The sequence below is a fragment of the Sesamum indicum genome, linkage group LG3 (assembly GCF_026168435.1).
Source record: "Sesamum indicum cultivar Baizhima isolate 11 linkage group LG3, ASM2616843v1, whole genome shotgun sequence".
Lineage (NCBI taxonomy): Eukaryota > Viridiplantae > Streptophyta > Magnoliopsida > Lamiales > Pedaliaceae > Sesamum > Sesamum indicum.
In genome coordinates, this window is record NC_142659.1 from 16311712 (window position 1) to 16334419 (window position 22708).

Consider the following 22708-nt stretch of genomic DNA (forward strand, 5'->3'; position numbering starts at 1 on the left):
GGCTTATCAAATTGCTCAAACTCCTCATTTGCGTTCAATATGGAAATACTCAAATAGCTTCGATCTAAAAACTCAAAGTCACAATGTGGATCTTATTTACAGCCCTACCTCTCAAAGACGGCAAGTAACCTAGTAAGTTCAGAATTTGAATTGAAAAGAAAATTCCTGAACCTCAAAATTTTGCAATAATGTGACAAGCAAAGACGTATGTAATGTAGGGGTTGAAGGCGCCATGCATTTACTATAGTGGTCCAACAATTATTTAAAGTGCAATTGGTTGGCCACATTTTGCTCCCGACAGCCACATTATATCTTACAAATCCAGCCCTGAATTTTCCCCATTAGTCGTGCTGCATCATTTTCGTTTTTGCTAGGCTAGTTTTCGTCACACATAATTCCCACAAGCATATAAAAAAGATCGTAATGTGAGATGAACAGAAAAATATATTGTGAAAGAAACAAATATAATGTGTGAATAGATAAGAAACAAACGTGAGTGAAAAAAAATTATAATTATGAAATTATTAAAATTGTGAAAGTTTGTAGGAAAAAAGAAATATGGAGTAGTGGGTCGGAAGAAATATTTTTTGTAATTATAAGATTATTAAAAAATATTAAAATTACTATTTTGATCAATTTTTTATTAAAAGAAAAAAATAAATTGAAAAATAATATTTAGTATTGAATAATTTATAAGACCAAAAAACAAAATCTTTTATAATAATATAGATAATGTATAACGTTGTATTAGCAAGAAAAACAATGTGGGGTTTCGGGGGTGTTGATGAGATAGCTGGAGAACTTGACCAAATTGGCAAGCTGTATAACATGGGGTTTTGGTCCCATCTCTCAACCAACCCCAACAAATGAGAGGTATACGGTTGGGAATTGCGTCTCATTAACCCTATAAGATGTAAGAGCTTATAAAATATTTGAAAAAAAATTAGTCAAACACCCTTTGAATTATTTGATCAGAAAAATAGTAAATTTTTTTAATGATCACGTCATTAAATACTGTTTTGTACTATTCAAGACTATTTTTTGTTTATATATATAATTTAGAACACGTTTGATATGTCATCAACCAATTAATTGAGTTGACATCATTCTTCTTTTTAGAAGGAGAGGGTCCTGAATTCAAACCGAATTGTCTCTGAATCTCCACCCTCATTGTACTGAAAATATATGTATATATAGATACATATTTGATTTATTGTATATATAATAACCTATAAAAATATAAAAATTGTAAGACGAAAATCAGGAATTGTCGAAAAAGTAAAAAATAACATAAAATGGATGTAAGACAAAAGCAACAAAGTTTTAGTGATTACGAAGAAACCAAACCAGCAACTGTGTTTAGGTGTAATAAATGATCAAAAGGATTGGCGAACACATGAAGTCATTCTCAAGAATCTCAACTCAAACTACCATCACTTGTATGTTGGTTAGCTCCTTGTTTCAGACAAAAGGAAAAGCGCCACTTACTTCTCACGCTTTTCTTTACCTTATATTCCTTTTTTCATGTCAAATAATTTAGAGCAATTTTTGTTGAAAACTAAAGGACTATACAATTCCTTAATTAAAACTAGCTGTCTAGCACACTCGACTTGGAGATAGCCAACTTTTCCTAGGTTTGAGGGTAAGAAGAGTGAGAGAGTAAAAAATTAGATAAATAAATAAAAATATTAAATTAAACATAAATAAATACAAAAAAAACTATATACCAAAAGAAAACGAGACACCAAAAAACCCGTCTTTCTTCATAATAAAGTATAGATATCGTATTTACAAGACCCAAAAGGGAGCCATTTTAGGCCCATATTTCCAAAAATATGGAGACATGGTAAAAGGAAAGTGGAATTTCATTTTCAATGGGCCCCCAATTTTAGTTAAAGCCTTATCACTGTTAAATTGGATCAACAACATGGCCCACCACCCTCTCAATTATTTTAATTAATTAATTAATATGTATATATTATATAATAAATGTATATATATATATATATATTTTGTGGTATAATAATTGAAAATAATCCTCAACCTTATCTTTGATTGGCTGAAACTTGTTGCCATTCTTGTCAGCAACAATTTCTATTGGATTGGGACCCACTACTTTGCTGACGTGGAATTCTAATATTCAAACCTTATTATTAAGGACACAAGCTGACTTGTAATTCTCATCATCTTGTGTCCCAATTCTTTTTGAAATCAATACAAACTTTTGTTGTTGTTGATGGGCACATTTGTATGAAAAGCAATGGATAAATACAAACTTTTATTTGCAAAAAGTGTTAGTGCAATAAATTCAGAATCAACTGCATTTAATTATACTCAAATATTAAAAAATATATATATCATTTTAATAATTTTTCCGTTGTTGTGACGTTATACGAGAGATTAATGTATTTTTTGGGAGCGGTTGGATCGACCAAAGTCGGAAGTGTAATGATTGAAGTGCATAATTTGATGATTGTACAACTTCAAACGACTATAAATTCTTATTTAAAAAGGATTACGAAGTCGATACGCCTATGAACAAAATCGTCCTTCTAAGGAAAATAGCAGTGAGGGGCCATCATTTGTTGTGAAGTTCTATCATTTTGATTATTATATTGGTGTTTTTTTTTTAAAAAAACAATTCTACTTTTTAAAAGACTTTAATGAGTATTTTTTGATCGAATTTATACCTTTTAGACGATGTCTGAAATTTAGTTTACTTTAAAGTTTATTTGATGGAGGTTAAAACTTTTATGAAGAAGTTTTGTATCCAAATCATTGGACTTAGGCAAAAATATTAGTTCTTGCAATAGAGTTTGATGATACAAAATGAGATGTGAATGGTTGAAGTTGAAGGTGAAGGGGTTTAGGTAGGTTTCTATTTCATGTCTGGATATGTAGAAAATTTGTTAAACAACTGTAATGTAATGATAAAAAGGTCTCCTTAGTGGGGTTCATTACACCAAAACCCATCTAACTATAAATTAAATTATTAAAATAAAAATCATACAATATTATTTTTGATTTTGGGGAGAAATTAATTGAATATATAGATATACATTTATTTATTTTTTTTTGAAAGTTAAATTTAGAGATAATTAGCAATTAATTGTGGGATAAATGCATTTTTGGTTCCCAAATTAGTTACTAATGTGATTTTAGTCCTCAAATAATTTAAGGTTGCAATTTTAGTCTTCAAATTTCAACTTTTTTTTGGCACTTTTGGTCTTTTCATTCACTTTTCCGTTAAACTTAACGAAAATTTCATTCAAAGTGGAAGAAATTGTTATTTTTCTCGTATTTTGTGTTGTTTTTCAAGTTGTAATTCAATGCATTCGTTTTTTTTTATTTTCCTTCAGACTTTCAAAACACAATAAACCAAGAAATTTAACTAACAAATTTTCTAAAACTTATTGACAATTTTTTATTTAGATTATTTAGAAATTTTGTTGCTTAAATTTATTTTTTGATTTTTTTTTGAGGTTTGAAGAAAAATAGAAAAAAAATGGTGCATTAGACCGAAAGCAACATTCCCTGTGCTTTCCTTCCTGTGTCTCATAATGCCTGTTTGCTTGTTGGAATACAATTAACAGCTTGATTCCATTACATTAATTAAGGTAGATTTTTTGGTAATAATTAATTTCGATGTTTTGAGGATGATGATTTGATTTAATATTCTAATAGGGTTTTTATTATTTATTAATCTATACAATTTACTAAGCAAATTATCACAATTATTTATTATATATAATCAAATAAAAAATTAAATTACCATATTATACATAATCAATTACTAATTAATAAATAATGATGGATCCTAATTGCTTTGATTATAGGGTTTGTTTGGAAGAAAATGAAGAGGTGTGAATGTGATTTTGGTTTTAGCTTTTTCCTTCCGGCAAGTAAAGGGATTATATTTCTTTCCCTTTTACATTACTCCAACACATCAAAAAGGGATTGATCAAATATGTCTCAGAATTCATGATTACTTCTTTCTTGGAATTCATTACATTTTTTGTTCATAACTAATTACATGTCTACTCAAACTTTGTCTTAATTTCATTAGAGGATACATAGCCCAATTATTGTACCAAAAGTTACCACACTCCCTCATTTTATAAATTTAAAGAATGTATATTTATCCTATTCTAATTTGATTGGACATAAAAAAAATTAAATAAAGGTCGAAATAATTATATACTGTTGCACTTATAATTATGGGCCCTTTAATGCTAGGCACGTGGCATTATCAGGAGAAGTCTCGTTGCGTTTGTACATTGGGGAATAATATCAATTTGACAGTTTAGAGAGTATTTCATCCTGATACCTCGGATATTTTACGTTGATTTCATGCTTGATCCGGAAAACTGTAGTTTAGTGTATTATTTAAAAATTAAATTTTTATTTTGGGAGAGAAAAATATGTGACCAAAATTCTTATGAGAAGAATAAATGAAAGAGAATTCAAAACTTACCTCTAAAACATCAATTTAGAGCTTTGAATTGAAGTTAATGAGTATTAATAGTGTAATTAAAAAGACTTAAAAATAAAGAAGCTGAAAATGACTAATTAACCAAAGATTCAAATTTAATCTCTTTTTTGTGCTCTCATCATACCTAACCTAATAAGCTATTCACAAGCTCCCAAATCCCAATTAATGACAAACACATGATTCCAAAGCTTTTCAAGGGGGAAAAAGTGATTATTCACTAACAAAAGCAAAACAAACAAAACCCATGTAATAAAACCATGTAATTAACCAAGAATTAGGGTTTAATTACAAGGAATGATACCTCGGCACGCGCTCTTATCGCGCGTTGATCCATTTCCCAAAGCGTAAGCTTTGGGAAGTGGCAAGAACGCTCCAAGCTGCGCTTGGGGAGGAAAGGAATGCATCAAAGAATTGGACCGACCGTAGAGATTATTGGGATTGATGAATAGAGCGAATCTTTGTACATGAACTATTATTATTGTAGTGGAGTTAATAAGCGCGTTTAGAGATAGCTTTCTCTGCAACACCCATAATTCTTTTAATATTTTAATTAATATTAACATAAAAAAGAAAAATCATCTACACTCGTAACATTACTGCATCATTTTTTATATATAAAAATTATAAATCTAATTAAATAATTTTTTAATTTTATTATAATTATTTCTTTTTTCACAAAAGTGACTCTATTACACTAATTTTTTATTATATCGATAATATTATAAATTAAATTTTTAAATACTAATTTATTAATTTATATATTTTATTTTTATTTATAATTTATTTTAAAATATAAAATATTATTTATTATATACACGTAAAAATAATATAACACGCCTACTATTATATATATATGTTTATAAAGAAATCTTTCCTCATGAGATAATAAAAACAGATGAAACCCAGTATTTTATGGGGAGAAGCTCAAAATTGCAGAGAAAAGGGTAAAAGTGGGGCCAAGTGATTGTGGGCCCAAATTCTTGAAAGTGGGTCCCACTTTTCATTATCAAGAAACCAAAATACCCGATTTTTTGTGCATAAAAAAAAACTAGAAGCATTTTGCAAGTCCCAAAATCCACATTTACTAACACAACACCACCAAGCTGGTGTGGTAATGCACACACAAACACAGTGTGCAGCTTCTCACTCTCCCATTATTACCATTGCTGCAAGTGCAAAGGGAAATTATTATAAAGAAAAGGAAAGAGGGGAGAACTCAAGACAAGCCTAACAGCTGGTTGCCTTATTTTCTTGACTGTTGTTCTTATTTCTCAAAGTTAGCATCTTTTTTAGTTTTCCATTTTTCTCTCTCTAGTTGAAAGATCAAAGAAGCATAGAATAAAGTAGGAAAAAGGGGAAGAAAGAATCAAAGAATACAGTTAGTGGGGTGGTGAAAAGGGAGGCCTTTGCTTTCTGAGTTTTTACATTCTTGAGAGGGTTTTGGCGTTATGGGCTTGAGTGTTGCAATGTGCTGCAATGCGTTTTTGCTTGTGTTGCTGGTGGTATTCAGCTCATGGATTTCTTGTGGAGAAGGTTCCGTTTCATATGACTCTAAGTCCATTTCTATTAATGGGCGGAGGAAGATTCTTATTTCTGGATCCATTCACTATCCCAGAAGCACACCTGAGGTATATTTTATGCCAAATTTCACTTCCATGTAATTTCTCTGAATATCTCGACAATGGGGTTGCATTTTTGCTGTTTTCGGATAAAATGTATATCTAACTCTCAAGATATGTCTTGTATGTTTTCTTGGATATTGTAGATGTGGCCAGATCTTATTCAGAAAGCAAAAGAAGGTGGCGTAGATGTGATTCAGACTTATGTTTTTTGGAATGGCCATGAACCTGAACCTGGAAAGGTTAGTGGTGTGTTTTCATCTTTATGGGAAGTCTGAACACATTTTCTTTTACCTGTAATTTCTCTGTAGCTGAGATGTAAGTGATTCTTGTGTTTTTGCAGTATTACTTTGAAGGGAGGTATGATTTGGTGAAGTTTATTAAGCTGGTGCAAGAAGCAGGGCTTTATGTCCATCTAAGAATTGGTCCGTATGCCTGTGCTGAATGGAACTTTGGGTAATACAACTGAAAGTGAAAGATATGTTCTATCTTTTGGACCATGTTTAAAATACTGAGCACTTTGTTCTTTCCAATTTTCAGGGGTTTTCCAGTTTGGCTGAAGTATGTCCCTGGCATCAGTTTCAGGACAGACAATGGGCCTTTTAAGGTTAGGCAACTGATCTTGTTGGAATATGAATTCACAGATCTTTTTAATATTTTTATTTCGTCAGTTAAGTTGGTTTCTGATTTTTGCTGCAATCTTTTTGGTGTCTACAATCCCTTGACAAAAGGCTGCTATGCAAAAATTCACAACGAAGATTGTCAATATGATGAAATCCGAAAAGTTGTATGAAACTCAAGGTGGTCCGATCATATTATCTCAGGTAGTCAAAGTTCTTTCAATTTATGGTGTTTCTTTAAATCACTATAAGCCTGTGCTTTTACATACCTTCAAGGTATCCAATGAATTAGGAGCAATTTTTTTTTTTAATTTTTTTTTAAAAAAATCTCCTTCTGTCATAGATTGAGAATGAGTATGGACCAATGGAATATGAGCTTGGTGAACCCGGCCGAGCTTACACGGAATGGGCAGCAAAAATGGCTGTGGATCTTGGCACTGGTGTTCCATGGGTCATGTGCAAGCAAGATGATGCTCCTGATCCAATTGTGAGTATTGCTTCTTTGCTCAAATTTGATAATGGTTTGCATGTAGTGTTCACTTGTTTACTATTGAATTTTTTATTCTAAAGTATATTGTCCCCATTTATGGTAATTAATGATATTTGAGATCTTGACACTCCTGCACATGGCTTGCTTTCTCACTCCATCATGCCAATATATTTTGTTTTGTCTGTTAAATAGTCACATACCTATGAATCTTGCCCTTGACTAAATTATGACATATGTCCTTGCTGATTATAAAATTATCATGCTCAACTTTCAACTTCCGCTTCTTCTATTCTGAAAAGGAATAGTTATCAACTCTAATTCCATTTATCTGGGGTCTAAGGCTTATTGGAAATTACGAGCCAGTAAGAAAATGTACTATCTACTAACATACAGTATTATATGATTATTGTTGTTGATGTCCGCTTTCATGTGCTTTAATCTTGCAGATTAATACCTGCAATGGCTTCTATTGTGATTACTTCTCTCCCAATAAGGCTTATAAGCCCAAGATGTGGACTGAAGCATGGACTGGCTGGTAAATACTGAACTGGTCTTTTGATAACACCATATTGTGAACTTTCATCATTCTCCCATCTATTTTGGAGGAAAATAACTTTAATGGGGCTTATATATCTTTGATTGGCAAATGACATTTTTCATCATCTTTTATAGGTTTACTGAGTTTGGTGGTCCAGTTCCCTACCGACCAGTAGAAGATTTGGCATTCTCAGTTGCCAAATTTATTCAGAAAGGGGGCTCTTACATTAACTACTATATGGTAAAATTGACTGTTATCTGAACTTGCTGACTGAACATAGTTCATGATAGGTTTGGCTAATTGTATTCTTCTTCGTCAGTATCATGGAGGAACAAACTTTGGCAGGACTGCTGGTGGTCCATTTATTGCAACTAGCTACGATTATGATGCTCCTCTAGATGAGTATGGTATGCACACAGATTAGATTCCTTGTATTTGTTTTTGTTGAAGTTTTATCCTTAAGATGTAGCATGCTTTTGTGCTGATGCCTGGCAAATATTTGATAATGATCAGCAGTATGTAGTTTGGATATGAAAGCAGTTGAAGAGGAGTTTCAGATAATTACGTTTTAATGAAAAGTACATATGTCTGACCTTTCAAATAAAGAAAAAACTACACTTATTGCCAGTCTGGCTCCGGCATAATTTGTAGTTTGCCACATCATTGTAGAGGGCAATTCTGTCATTATCTGTAAAGTGGTTTTTGAGAAATACTAGTGGCGATTGAATATGGTTTCCATGGTGGGCTGTGATTATCACTTATGATTAAAACTTGACTGTGGAGAACTGGTCTCCAGTGATAGGTGACATGTTGATCTTGTTGGAAATTTTTGAGGCACTTATTATTTCTACATGCTATATGGTGCTTGTTCTGATAAGACAACCAATTATATGCACCTTAATGATTTAGAAAGCCCTTATCATTTAGCCTTTAACTATCAGGAATATATTAGCAGATGAACTAGTTAAATCTAAGCGCGTCGCCGGCATAAGCAATAACATCTTATTTTTAATATGTAGGACTACTGAGGCAGCCTAAATGGGGCCATCTGAAAGATTTACATAGAGCAATCAAGCTCTGTGAGCCAGCTCTAGTATCTGCAGATCCCACTGTTACTTCACTTGGGAACAATCAGGAGGTTGGGTTTTGCTTACTGTTCTCTTGTTTTCTTAACCCTTGTCTATAGTGAAAACTAAACATTTGCTACACCTTCATTCTTACCATACAGGCTCATGTTTTCAAATCAAAGTCCGGAGCCTGTGCTGCTTTTCTTGCAAACTACGATCAACATTCATTTGCAAAGGTGTCGTTTGGGAATATGCATTACAACTTGCCTCCTTGGTCTATCAGCATACTTCCTGATTGCAAGAACACTGTTTACAATACGGCAAGGGTAAGTAAAGACTTTTAATTGAGTCATTTATGTTCTGTTTATTTTGAGAAAAAATGTGTCTGAAATTCATATTAAAGCATGCATAATCATGACATCCTCATGAATTTTTTTGTGAAGATTGGTGCTCAAAGTGCGCAAATGAAGATGACCCCTGTCAGCAAAGGATTTTCTTGGGAGTCATACAATGAAGAGACAGCATCACATGATGACAATTCATTTACGATGGTAGGACTGGTGGAGCAGATCAATACCACCAGAGACAACACTGACTATTTGTGGTATACAACAGAGTAAGTAAACTTTGTAACTTTTAAGCATTCAAATTCACTTGAGCATTACAACAAATCTAGATTGAAGATAAATGTAGACTTTGTTTTCCTTCCCAATACTTACCTTTTCTTGTTTGTTTCTATTATCTAGTGTGAAGATTGACCCAAGTGAAGGATTTATGAGAGGAGGGAAGTGGCCTGTGCTCACAGTATTATCTGCAGGCCATGCCTTGCATGTGTTTATCAATGGACAATTATCAGGTGGGCAACCCAGTTGTAATCTGTTGTGATGCAATGGAAACTAGAAAACACTGTGCTTCAATTTGTTCATAATCAGTAAAAGAAAAGTTTTCATGTTCAGTTCTGATCTCCCTTTGTCCCAAACTTTTCCTGAATCCCTTAGTTGGAAAATGAGGTGTTAAATTTCATTTTTATGTTACTGCTTTGGATCCCTGCGAATTCTCACAAAATTAATTTGTCTGAGATAATATAATATCTACTTTGAGAGCATAGTGATAGTTGCTGGACCTCTTCTTCAGATTCACATATCTTATTTCTGTAATTTCTCACAGGAACTGCCTATGGAAGTTTAGAAGACCCCAGACTGACTTTCAGTGAAGGTGTGAATCTGAAAGCTGGAGTAAACCAAATTGCTCTACTTAGCATTGCTGTTGGTCTCCCGGTTCGTCCTCTTTTCTTTTCTCTACTTCCCATCTGTTCCTACATTCAAGGCCATCTTTGTAATCATAAAGGCTACCTCTGTTTATGTGATTTCAATTTGATATCTTATGCGCCTGAATTCAGAATGTTGGCCCGCACTTCGAAACATGGAAAGCTGGTGTTCTTGGTCCTGTTTCACTCAGTGGTCTAAATGAGGGAAAAAGAGACTTGACATGGCAAAAATGGTCTTACAAGGTTAGTTCATGAACGTTCAAGATTGTCTCTTAGCCTGCATTCTCTTCCATTAATTGTGATCCTATTCTGGACAGGTTGGTCTAAGAGGAGAATCCTTGAGCCTTCATTCACTCAGTGGAAGCTCTTCTGTGGAATGGGTTGAAGGAACATATGTCAGTGAAAGGCAACCACTGACATGGTACAAGGTCAGTATGCTTCACACAGTTAGAGAGAATAAGCTACTCAAATGGAAAGAGCAGTAATTGGTTTTATCATAGGATGGTTAATAGTTCACTTTGCACTTCAAGTGTCGAGAGATAAAATTTTACCGAGAAATATCCTTCTTTCATATGTTGGGAATTGAAATGCTCTTTAAGTGACTGAATAGTCGTAATGCATCTCATCTCAACTTGTATCATTCTTCTTGATTACATTTGAAGCTAATCAAGCCTGCTGATTATCTTTCACTTTATCTTCCAGACAACTTTCAATGCTCCAGAAGGAGATGAGCCTTTGGCTTTAGATATGAATAGCATGAGTAAAGGTCAGGTATGGATAAATGGTCAAAGCATTGGACGCTACTGGAATCAGTACAAAGCATCTGGCGACTGTGTCCCCTGCAACTATGCCGGGTGGTTCAACGAGAAAAAATGCCTGGGCAACTGCGGTGAAGCTTCTCAGAGATGGTAATACAAATACCCATATAGCTCCAAGATTCTTGTCTTTCAGATGGAATATCTGACAAGACATTGGAATATTGTTTTTCAGGTATCACGTTCCTCGTTCGTGGCTTTATCCCACTGGTAACCTATTGGTTGTATTTGAAGAATGGGGAGGAAATCCTTATGAGATCTCTCTGGTTAAAAGAGAAGTCGCAAGTGTCTGCGCAGATATATTCGAATGGCAGCCGACTTTAGTGAATTGGCAAATGCTAGCATCAGGGGAAGTCAATAAACCATTAAGGCCCAAAGCTCACCTCTCGTGTGCTTCCGGTCAGAAGATTTCGTCTATCAAATTTGCTAGCTTTGGAACTCCCGAGGGTGTTTGTGGTGACTTCCGCCAGGGAAGCTGTCATGCATTTCATTCTTACGACGTTTTTGAGAGGGTAAATACTGATCTTACTCAATATTACTATAGGCAATTTTAAGCCTGAAACAGGTTCACTCAAATCCAAGCTAATCATGGTGAGAGCATTACACTTGCTGTGTGAATGACATATAGTTTGAGGAGAGCTACCAATTATACAGCGAGTAGTATAACACTTTCCGTGTGACAATTATACAGCGAGTAGTATAACACTTTCCGTGTGATTGATTGAGTCAGATCAAACTTAGTACAGACAAGAACTTTCCATGTTAGTACTTTTTACATTTAACATATTGCTTCTGTCTGATTCTTGCCATTTGCCTTTCTCCATGTGTGGTTTTGCAGTATTGTGTCGGCCAACAATCTTGCACGGTGCCTGTGACACCAGAGATCTTTGGAGGCGACCCATGTCCAAATATCATGAAGAAACTTTTTGTCGAGGCCGTCTGCAGTTAATGAGAAAAACCCAACAGCCAATTAATAAATCGTCATACTTCCTCTCATTTCCAGGTCCTCCTATGTTTCAGTTTTAAGGTGGCCAATTCAGAGACTATCCAATCCGGGACAACCATTTTTCTTTGGGCTTTGCTGGGGTGAAGTTGTACATATATGCAACACACTTCTAGTCCAAAGCCTTAGCAGATTTTGAAGATGATTCAAGAGAAAAAAAGTATGTATATATAGATAGTTCATTGTTGGGGTCAAAGGGGGTTAGAATGCACACTGTGATGATAGATGAGTCCATGTGCACATGCCTCCTGTCTTTTAGGACAATCAAGTTCTTGGCTTGTAAGATTTGCATTTGTACTCTTCATGTGGAGGAAGCAACCATTTCTCATTGCTTCGCCATTGTAAAAACTTGCTTCAGCAAGTGTACCAAGATATCAAGATTTATCTATGGAACGGTATGAATTTATGAAGGAAAAAAAAAGAGTCCAAATTGACCCTCTTGCTTGTATTTCTTTTGATGGTTTTCATGATTTTCCTCAAATTAGATGGCCAAAGTGTTACAATTAGAAAATACAGGGGGCTAAAAGGATATATAACAAGGGTATAAGGGGTCCAAAGATGAAAATGAAATCAAATGAAACAAGGGATCATAATCTAGACTCAATATTGGACAAAATGGAACCAAAATGTGAACTCAAATTAAAGAAATTCCTGTACTAATCTATGATCTAATGTGGCATTATTCTGACAAAATTAATGACATTTTGTATAGTGAGATGGTAACATAATTTTGACTCAACTACTTACTCCTTGAGCAGTTGGAACAGATTGCATCAAAAGTTCTACTTCAAAAAATTTTGGCAATCAGATCATAGTGATCATTATCCAACAATTTTGAGCTGCCCATTAATTCAACTTTAATTAGAAAGAAATTTCTAAAAAAGGGCTTATAGAAAAACCTAGGATAAAACAAAAACTATCACCTTTCAAGAATTGAAGATTATGCAATATAAGACCTATGGAAATACAAACAAAAGCACATCCCATAATAAGTGATATATATTATCAACCCCACCTGCACTGCAGCAAACCCAAATCCAGTTTCAGTCTTTTGTTTTCTTTTCACCCACTATAAATTTATCCGAAATACACACAACACACAGTGAAAAGCACAATCTTTCTTTTCCCATGGCGGCCACCCCGGTTCTACTTCTAATCACTCGTTCTTCTGATAATTCATCGCCTACGGCTTCTTTCTTTCACATTACAATGCTGTCTTCTTATACTTTCTTCATTTTCCTTACTTTTTTGGTTCTCATTTTCACCCTGTACGCAATCTTGAAGAACAATAACCACGGTACTCGGTGTAAAAAGGAAGAGAACTCCGTAAAAATCCAGTCTTTGCCTGTAAATGACGATGAAAAGATAGCCCCACAACAGAAGCAAGAAACTGGCTGCGGGACCGACCCGGAAAATTTGGCCCGCTCATTGCTTCTTGAGATCTTGCCATCGAGTTCGCCGAAATGGGATGAACTTTTTAGTAAAAGTGAAGATTTTGATGATGACCCAGGTGAGAAGAGCGGGTCGGGTCAAGAAGAAAAGAAGAGGAAGAAGAAGCGAGCGAGGAAGAAGAGGCCCGGCCCAAATGAAGAGGAGAGAAAGGAGAAGGAAGAGTTGGTGTGTTTGTATCCATTCACTAAGTCTTCTAGTGCTACTCAAAGGAAAATCAAGCAGCAATATGATCAACTTGTCAAGTCTCACGGATCAAATGGATTGACTCTTGATCAGGTATTTTTACCATTTCATTAATTATTGGAGTGGTTGTTTCTAATATGTTCGCTTTACTTAATTGTAAGTTTGTTCCTTGTGTTTTATAAACCCTGTCAAAGTACATATATTCTGCGCTCTAATCCTATGGCTAATAGGCTGCACTTTATGTGTTGGAGAAGAAGAGCCCGGAGGTGGTTGTTTGATACTACCAATATGTTGGAACCGGGTCTATTGGATCTGTGCCTGTCTTTTGATGTGTTTGAGTGTGTTTTCCTGTGATGCTATGTGGGGTTGTTTGATGTATGTCATTTTCTTCTAAGCTAAGACTTATTGTATATTGTGGAGTTTGTTACTGATTGATTTATTGGCTTCATGATGTATTATGGGGCTTTGTATTGGGATATGGCATTACTCTTATGTACCGGTGTGCTTACTGAATTCGTCCTAATAAGTTTTATGATGTAGGGCTGAAAGAAATGGTTTTCTGGTTGAAACTGTGGATTCTTATTGTTTACAAATGGTATATGATTGTGGATGTCGAAAGCTGCATTTACTTGGAAGGTTGACTCTTACAAGTATTGCTAAATTCAATTATTTTAAAATATTCTTAGAAGATTGCTTACTTCTGTGCTTGAAGAATGAGGGACTTAAGGAATTAACCAGTGAAGTTGAAAGTTCAGGGGAAAACATGAGCAGTCAATAGTTTCCCGGTTACTACGTAGACGAGCAAGACTTTGGATATGGAAGTTAGAAGCTATGAAAAATGTGCTAACTGCATCTGCATAGTTGTTTTAGTTTTAACAGTAGGATTAAATTGGTTGGATATAATAGATTTAAATTTGGGTTGGGTCACATTTCACTTGGCATTATTCTTTAGTCTAGTGAAGAACTTTTCAAGTTTGGGTGGACTTGGAACTATATTGTGGGGCACTTATAACTCTGAGAAAGGTATCATCCTCCGGCACTTTCCCGCATGAAACATAGATTAGGTCATAATCAGATTTTAACATGCTACGTTAAAGAGAAAAGAAATAAAAACTTGTGGCTGATTTCTATTCACAGCTAACAGGTTTTAACTATTCTTTCTGCTACCTGTTTGGTAATTAGTATTTTGCCTTCTGGTTGTTTTTCCTCTATCTCGCACTGCTGCTTATAAGTTACGGTGGTATAAGATTGATCATTCCTGGAAAGATTAAGTATTTATTTTCTTGTTTTCCTTGTCTCTAGTTTCTATATTAACCTTGAGGAATGGACTGTTGAGTTCAGTACTTTTTTAGAAAGTCTGGTCATCCTTTCCTTCTGCTACATTATGTGCATATTTTAAGCACATTATGGTGTTAGATTTCAGGCCCTCCGTACATGCTCAATGCTATGCCTGTAGAAATGAAGGACAATGAATGGTTTGTTTCTGAATTGGGATTACTAGATTTATTTGTTGGCTAGATTTTAGCTAAACTTGAATATATGCATGCGACTTTACCTCTATATTTGAATCTGTGATAGCTTGAAAATTCAAGCACCATTGTTCATTATTTCTCAATATGTAAATTCATTCGCACTTGCTATTCAATCCAAGAATGTTGCAAATTTGAGGGCACATTCAGTTTCTTTGCTACACATGAAATGAAAATGAATAATGGTAGAAATATTGCTTATAAACTGGAACTTGATCATTTTCTTGTAGAGCTGTTTATGTCTGATCCATTCTTACATGTTATCATTTAGAGAGAATATGAAGGATGTGTTATATAAATAGTGAAAGCCTCATAGTGAGGAAACAGCTGAAAATGCAGACATTTTTTTGTGATTTGTGTTCTTTATTATTTCCTTTATATGTTGCCCTTACTCTCTTTCATGCTCAAAATGTTTGTTGACTTTAGGGCCATAGTAATTCAAACAGTTGTCTAATCATCTAGCGTGATGAAATGCTGTGTCAACCGCTAAGGCATCTGATTTTCAGAATTTTAGATTTCATCTGTGCATGCACTGAATGTTATTAAGAATATCTAACGTAGTACTTCTCAGGTTGGTCAATTTGTTAACTGCTTGGTCGAGGCGAGAAACGAGCTGCAGAACAAGTACATCTCTGCAACATTTGCTTTATATCATTTATATCAAAAGTTCATTTCATGCCTGAGTTTGTTGTTATAGTTTGTCTAAATCTTTGAGCACCTCCTACCCGCTTTGTTCTCATTTTTGCATATTCTGTTTTGCGTTCTGTCAAAAGTTTCAAGTTCTATATCTGAGACCCAAGCATTGCAACTTCTACTCATGCTATGGTTATTAAATTTGAACAATTTTTAGGTTTATCTAGGACTAGCAAAAAAAAAAAAAGTTCTCAGAACTGCCTACTCTGCTCTGCTTGCATTTTCAAGAAGTTGCAAATTTGTAACTTTGTAGAACACATACTTGTATCAGACAGAAAGTTCATATTTTGACTATAATATTAGTCTTCATGATCTTATCTGTACTTACATGGTAAACAGGTCCGAGGTCATCAAACGGCGATTCACAATTACCAAGGCCCTACTGTTTAAGGCAGACAGGTCATCATTTGACCGCCTCCGTCAACAGGTGCTGGTACTGGTCTCAGTTTCCCATTTGCTTGTTTACTTTGAGCATCTCTTTGAATTGCAATGTGTTAATTGATTATGCATAGATATACAAGCTAGAACTAGAGCAAAAGAGATTAGAAGAGGATGCTTTTGTATATAATTGGCTCCAAGAACAGCTTAAGGTCTCTCCAGCGTATAAAAAGGTACCCTCTTTTCCTTTCTTGTTTATACTTTGGATTAACATATTACTTTGTAAATAAAGTTGGTATGAATGCAGTGGATGCAAGCTTAGTACTGAATTATTCTGTAAATAACATGATTCTTAGCAAAACTCCACACATACATGTGCTGAAATTTCTCATTCAAATCAACTGACTGAAACTTGTTTTCCCTTGGCTTTTAAACTTCACCTTGCTCTCTTCTGTCTTGTGGTCGTTGGGTTCTTACATGATGTTTATGTTGTCTCTCATCTTAAAGATGCTAGAAATTGGTGCTTGTGTGGAGATGAAAGCAAAATCCAGCAATCTTGTGGAGAGTACAGATGCTGATTTTTCTGATATATCTTTCGAAGAGCTACTGGCACAGGAGAAGAAGGACGCATTTTGGTTTGTGTTAATGTCTTGGACCTGCATTCTTTGGTCGTTTTCATCATCCACACTTGAAATTGACATAGCTATTCTCTGTGCAGGCAGAGAAATGGGAAACTTAAACCATGCTCGGGTTGAGGGACTAGTATTGGGGCTAATTTTATCTGATTTACTAATAACACCATGTACATCCAAAACCCAAAACCATGCACTGTTGCAGAAATTTTGCTGCTGCCTGTGCCTCTTTGTATTGATTTCAAAAATGAAATCATGAGCGGTAACCTTTTGATCCTTGATAGTTTCTTAGTTCCTCTCTTGGACGCTAATCGATCATGGATAGTGCAAAATAGATATTCTGTATATCAAGTTTTCTCTAGTACTGTGCTCATCATCACTAACTATGTCTTAATCTAAAACTGGGCTTTAGCTTTCTTTTTACAAGCGTTGAATCTTATGTACTTCAATAGATTTATAGTGGGCTTTCAAGAATCACCGGATATGGTAATCGGCTAAACGGTCAAATCGGGTACAAATACCACTCCAAGAATTCAGGGATTTCGGCTACCATCTAGATGTATCTTGGTCTTGACGAGAACAGAACTCATGCTTCTTTTTTGGTATGAAAGAGATGTGATGGTAGTTTGCAGGTGTTCAAGTAAGTCTCTCAGGTGTGTCTATGATGTTAAGATAATGAATTTTCATATAGTTAATATTAACATTTGGTAGAAATGTTATGGTTTTACTTATAGTTAGATTGACGTTAGTTTTGGCTAGAACTCAAGAAAAGTTGCATTGATGTTGCAAGAATGTATTATTATCTGAAAAGAGTTGGATGTGAAATTTTTATGACGCTGAAGCACATTATACACACTCAAAAATATTAGTGGGTCGTTTACTTCGGTAAAAGATGAGTCTTATAGCACGAACGGATTCTTCTCGAGATAAAAGTCGTATATCTTAAGATTATTTTTTGAAAATATATTGATATTTCTGAAATCATCCAACATACAATCATTATTACTACATCTTGTACGCAATACATTTATGATTCTGCATCCACCAAGAAATGCAAAGTAAACAAAGAACAACATATTACTACTAAAATACATTAATTACTTGCAACCGTAGGACACTACCTCACATCTTTATTCCTTAATATCAAAGACCTAAAAAGAATGCCATGCATTATTCACTCACTTTTTTGTGATTCCAAGATGAAAATCAGTCAGCAGTATGTTACATTTTCCACCTCCCAAGCGCAGCAGTGCATTTGCTGCAAATTGGTCCTTTCGGAAGGGTAATTGGTTTGAGAGGGAAGATTAGATGCTCAAGGAATTGCATAGGTAACTAAATGCCGATAACTGAGAATTCTACACTTGCACGAAAATCAATGCATTCAGTCCCCAGATAAGCAAGACCTGTATACTAGTAAGAATATTCCTTTCAACCTCCCAAATCCGTGAAAATTATAATAGAGACAAGCAAATAACATGCAACATAAAGTGCAAGAACCATATACTTTTAGACTCAAATTGTGATTTCAAAAGTAAATCAAAGACTATAGGAAATAATGCAAAAAACATTGCTATGCTTGACGGTCGAAATAAAATCAAAGGAAGACCAGTAGAATATATTAAGCTACAATTGTAATGGCACCGATCATAAAGTATCAAGACAGTTATGATCCGTTACTTCTATCAGAAACTCTTCAACATGGTATGAGCATAAGCAAAAAGGTTAAAATACAAGCAAAACCTACACTGGTAACAGGAACATGAAGTTTAGCAGGCAGTGAAAATTTTACAGAGTTTATAGCTCTGGTCCTGCAAACTGGAGGTACAGTACCTCACTTCTATGATGCATCCACCTGAAGGACATTTCTACGAAATTGTTGAATCCCATAAATGTAATTTGTGCATCAGTCGATCTTTACGGAGGAATATATCTTGCGGACAAACCAGAAGCAAGCATAGAAGCCAATTGTTCCCGTCACCACAAAGAAAGCATATGATGCAATGAGCATATACCCAAAGTACAAAATGCCTGAAACCAGCTTAGTAATTTCCAACTTAGTGAAGAAGTAGAAAGCTGAGTACAGGAAAAGGTATAAAGCAGAGGAGCCGGCTGTCAGATAAGCTCTCCACCACCAATGATAGTCTTCACTGCACAGCTGGAAATAGCAGAGAACTATTGTTATCTCCGCACATGTGATTATCAAGATCACAAAAACTATGAAGAGGAAGCCAAAGATGTAATAGAACTGGTTCAGCCAGATGGAAGTCAAGATGAAGAACAACTCAATGAAGACGGCCCCAAATGGAAGAATACCTCCAATTAGTATAGAGAATATGGGTTTCATGTACCAGGCCTGCTCAGGTACCTGTCTAGGAATCTTATTGGTCTTCACAGGGTCTTCAATGGCAGGCTTTTTGAAACCCAAATAACTACCCACAAATACTAATGGTACTGATATTCCAAACCATAAACACACAAGAGCAAACATTGTTCCAAAGGGTATAGCTCCAGATGATTTTTCTCCCCAAATGAGAGCATTCAGCACAAAGAAGACTGCAAATAGAATCCCAGGAAACATGAAGGCCGTTTTTAAGGTAATCCTCTTCCACTCAGTGCCCTTGAACATTTTGTACAGACGAGCAGATGAGTAGCCAGCAAACAAACCCATAAAAACCCATAACAGTACCATGGCTGTCATAAGTCCACCACGGTTGGAAGGAGAGAGGAAGCCTAGCAATGCGAAAATCATTGTCACAAGTGTCATCCCAAAAATCTGAACGCCAGTTCCCACGTAAACACACAACAATCCAGAGTTTAAAGGCGGCCTAAAAACATCTCCATGGACAAGTTTCCATCCTGTTTCTTCTTGAGCTTCATCTTGTGTTTCCAATTGATTATAGTTTGCAATATCTCTGTACAGAGTTCTCATCATTATCATGGCAACCATACCAGAAAGGAAGAGAACAATCATCAAAGAGTTGATGATTGAGAACCAGTGAATTTGATCATCATTCATGAGGAGGTAGGTGTCCCACCTTGACGCCCACTTAATATCACTTTCCTACAAAAGAGATTTGCATTCTTATTGTTGCAGAACCATCAAAAGATCCCAGCGAGGAGGAAGTAAAATCTTGGTTACGAAAAGTGTACCTTGAAAGTAACATCATAAGTAAAGATAACCTCTTTGCCCTCGTCCACCTCTTGTGGAACAGTACTCCCTTGGACCAAATTTTTCGTGTTCTGGTTGCATGTTGGCACGTTTTGGTTCTTCTCATCCCATGCCTTGTACTCATGGTTAATGCTGTTGTAACAGATTTAGGTGAAAACCAAATGAAACTCATGAAAAAATCAAATTCTCTACAGCCAGGACTGAAAACCTCAAGCATGTATTGATATGAAAAGAATCTCCCTCAATAGTTTATTATCTCAAGAATTTCTATGACAACATGTGGAAGCCTCAACATCCATGCAAACTAAGGAGATAACTGAAATCTAAATGCAGAAGCAACAAACCTGCCAGGAGTAACTTCAAACCCAACAATTCGAGCAGAGTCCGTTTCAGGATCTCTATGATACATAACCCTGAAGCTTAAGTGGTTATGAATGAAATACTTCTCCTCTTTGCTCTGGAAAAGATTACATGCACTAAAACAATTATACACAAATAAATATCTTCTGGACAAGAAAGAAAAGACTATGACTAACCCCAGCATAATTCCCCTTGAATCCAACACGAAAACCGTGCTCATAAGTGGTTGATGGACTTCCATCTCTCCTTTGCCTAAGTACAGCTACTGGAAGGTTATCTAGAATCCTATAAGCAACTTCAGAAGTTAGCATCCATAAAAGCACTCATCAGTTTGTATGATCAGACAATATGATAGAGCAACACAGAAATCAGCAAAAGTAATAAAGCAAAAACAAGGATAACAGCAAAAGAAAATCAAGGTCACTCCATCAGCCACTTACATATTGACTCTGTACTCATCATCAATTTTTTCCTTAAAATCCTTTGCAGCTTGAGCATCAAGACTCACTTTACAAGCCACTGTGCAAGACTGTTCCTCCCTCATGCGAAACTAGATCCAAAAGGCCTATATTAGGAAAAATATATAACAAAGGAAATAAAGGAATGTATTGCCAGAGGTAGCATAGAGTCATGAACTACTAATGGCATACAGTATAAACTGAATTCTCAATGCGGTCCCCCCGAAGAACCTCTCCGAGGTTTTCTGCAACATTCTGGATTTTATGTGGCTTGCAGTATTTCAAGAAATAGTAGTCATACGGAAGTTGTGTCTTAGTAGATGATAGCTTGTTGACTTTGACTTGAAGCTCATCCCCCTATGAAAAATTGGAAGAAACAAGCATTATGTTTGGAAAAAGCATAAGATTGCATGCCAAGTGATCTTCATTGTGAGCAAGAAGAAAACTGGCAAACATAAAATCTGAAGACAACTAACTCCTTAAGCTAATAGATATGCAACAATTAAGATTATAGTGTTCACTAATATGTTATAGAACCATTCATTCTCAACTGAAACAAAACATAATAAAAATAATTTTGTTCCTAACTTTTAAAGAGAAGCATTTGCTGAAATCTGTTATCAGAATAGCTGAGATGAATTAGTTTAAAAAATATTAGCAATTGATAACCCAGTTATGCGTCTCCATATATAAAACAATGGCTTACTCCTTGATGAAAAAGTTAAAAGAACTATCTATATGGAATAGCACAGGAAGAACGGATCAAGTTTCCAACAAAAATATGAAATCCCTCAACTTAAGGCTAAGATATGTCGCACCCTTTTCAAGTGACTTTATGACAGTATTCAGATGGCTCTTAACATGCTATGTCATTATCACCATCCTTTTTACCCCACACCATACTGATCATTCCATATGTCGCTGTAACAAATGCTCACAAAAATCCAAATCATACATTACTATCAAAGCAGGTTAACTATCCACATGAATTGTCACCACACACAATACACATACTCTGTGCCCACGAGAAAGAATTAGCTATAGTAACTAGTAAGACAACAAACAAAAAGTGCACCATACTACCGGAAGTCAATCATTCCCATCAATTATCACTAAAACGCAAGTGCCCGAGTCAACTACTTCGGAATGATAAACAAACAATCCACTCGAATACAAATGCCAAAAATCAAAATACTAAAACAAACTACTATACACCAATTTCATACACAATACAACAGCCGGATCCATCCAAATTCAGTAACTCATCAATTATCTCAACGTATAAAACCCTAGATCTTCATCCATAAGTCAAACCCAACCCCCCCCCCCCCCCCGAGAAATCTGATACACTACCGATAGATCCACTGATCAAAGGGTTACTAGATTATGCTCTGAACCGAAGACTGTCAAATTGAGATAGTAAGAGAAAGTCAATACTCTTGTAAAATCGCGAGGGGCAACCCCGGGGAGGTAGAAGGACTGCCCGGACGAGAACAGGAGAAGCAAGCAGAAAGCAATGGCCGCGCCCCGACCCAAGATCCAACGACCCATTAGTCTCGATTCGGATTCTCCGCTGACAGAGAAAGACCAGAGAGAGAGAGAGAGAGAGAGAGGGCAAAGACTCAGAGAGGGGTTTTAGTAGATCTGCAGTGGAGGATCATTTATTTTAGAAAAACCCAGAGTCGTGGCTTGAATGAAACGCGACTTTCTGGGGATAGCATTCTCTGTAGCGCTTCTCATTTATGTGTTTGGTAAAATGTCTTAGTTTAATGACTACTTTAAGTATTTATTGGTGAAGGTTCGGTGATCAATAAGTAACTATATCTTTTGTATTAATACTTAAAACCTTCCTGCGGTTTATATTCATCCATTTTTTCTCCCACCAGAATTCAAATATATAGGTCTAGAAACTCTTCACAAATGCCAAAAAAAAAAACTCAAAC

General features: G+C 35.4%; 3 protein-coding genes across 3 annotated transcripts; 2 read left to right on the forward strand and 1 right to left on the reverse strand.

Annotated features, from left to right (window-relative positions):
* Positions 1-5553: 5553 nt before the first annotated feature.
* On the forward strand, positions 5554-12359 carry LOC105157746 (beta-galactosidase). Its single transcript, XM_011074208.3, has 19 exons — positions 5554-6120; positions 6258-6353; positions 6455-6567; positions 6652-6718; positions 6843-6935; positions 7075-7218; positions 7668-7756; positions 7894-7999; positions 8079-8166; positions 8779-8897; positions 8988-9152; positions 9270-9442; positions 9573-9682; positions 9994-10103; positions 10226-10336; positions 10411-10521; positions 10796-11001; positions 11084-11420; positions 11747-12359. Exons 1-19 carry the CDS (start codon positions 5941-5943, stop codon positions 11855-11857), a joined length of 2529 nt encoding a protein of 842 aa, XP_011072510.1. The 5' UTR covers positions 5554-5940; the 3' UTR covers positions 11858-12359.
* Positions 12360-12897: 538 nt separating this feature from the next.
* On the forward strand, positions 12898-17157 carry LOC105157747 (CA-responsive protein). The gene is made up of 6 exons (XM_011074209.3): positions 12898-13639; positions 15647-15699; positions 16108-16195; positions 16281-16379; positions 16654-16781; positions 16865-17157. The coding sequence occupies exons 1-6, from the start codon at positions 13040-13042 to the stop codon at positions 16899-16901; spliced, it is 1005 nt and encodes a 334-aa protein (XP_011072511.1). The 5' UTR covers positions 12898-13039; the 3' UTR covers positions 16902-17157.
* A 1210-nt stretch (positions 17158-18367) lies between these two features.
* On the reverse strand, positions 18368-22411 carry LOC105157748 (transmembrane 9 superfamily member 7). The gene is made up of 7 exons (XM_011074210.3): positions 22203-22411; positions 20958-21122; positions 20748-20857; positions 20484-20592; positions 20292-20404; positions 19929-20079; positions 18368-19839 (listed from the first exon to the last, which is right to left on the reverse strand). The coding sequence occupies exons 1-7, from the start codon at positions 22314-22316 to the stop codon at positions 18682-18684; spliced, it is 1920 nt and encodes a 639-aa protein (XP_011072512.1). The 5' UTR covers positions 22317-22411; the 3' UTR covers positions 18368-18681.
* Positions 22412-22708: the final 297 nt, after the last annotated feature.

Excerpts from the sequence above, each read along its gene's own strand:
- LOC105157746 (XM_011074208.3), top strand. The coding sequence starts at position 5,941 with ATGGGCTTGAGTGTTGCAATGTGCTGCAATGCGTTTTTGCTTGTGTTG. Across the intron at positions 8,167-8,778 it reads TGCTCCTCTAGATGAGTATG|GACTACTGAGGCAGCCTAAA; the intron begins GTATGCACACAG and ends TTTAATATGTAG. Across the intron at positions 9,683-9,993 it reads TATCAATGGACAATTATCAG|GAACTGCCTATGGAAGTTTA; the intron begins GTGGGCAACCCA and ends AATTTCTCACAG.
- LOC105157747 (XM_011074209.3), top strand. The coding sequence starts at position 13,040 with ATGGCGGCCACCCCGGTTCTACTTCTAATCACTCGTTCTTCTGATAAT. Across the intron at positions 13,640-15,646 it reads ATGGATTGACTCTTGATCAG|GTTGGTCAATTTGTTAACTG; the intron begins GTATTTTTACCA and ends AGTACTTCTCAG. Across the intron at positions 15,700-16,107 it reads AGAAACGAGCTGCAGAACAA|GTCCGAGGTCATCAAACGGC; the intron begins GTACATCTCTGC and ends CATGGTAAACAG.
- LOC105157748 (XM_011074210.3), bottom strand. The coding sequence starts at position 22,316 with ATGGGTCGTTGGATCTTGGGTCGGGGCGCGGCCATTGCTTTCTGCTTG. Across the intron at positions 20,080-20,291 it reads TTTGAAGTTACTCCTGGCAG|CATTAACCATGAGTACAAGG; the intron begins GTTTGTTGCTTC and ends CTGTTACAACAG. Across the intron at positions 19,840-19,928 it reads CTTATGATGTTACTTTCAAG|GAAAGTGATATTAAGTGGGC; the intron begins GTACACTTTTCG and ends TCTCTTTTGTAG.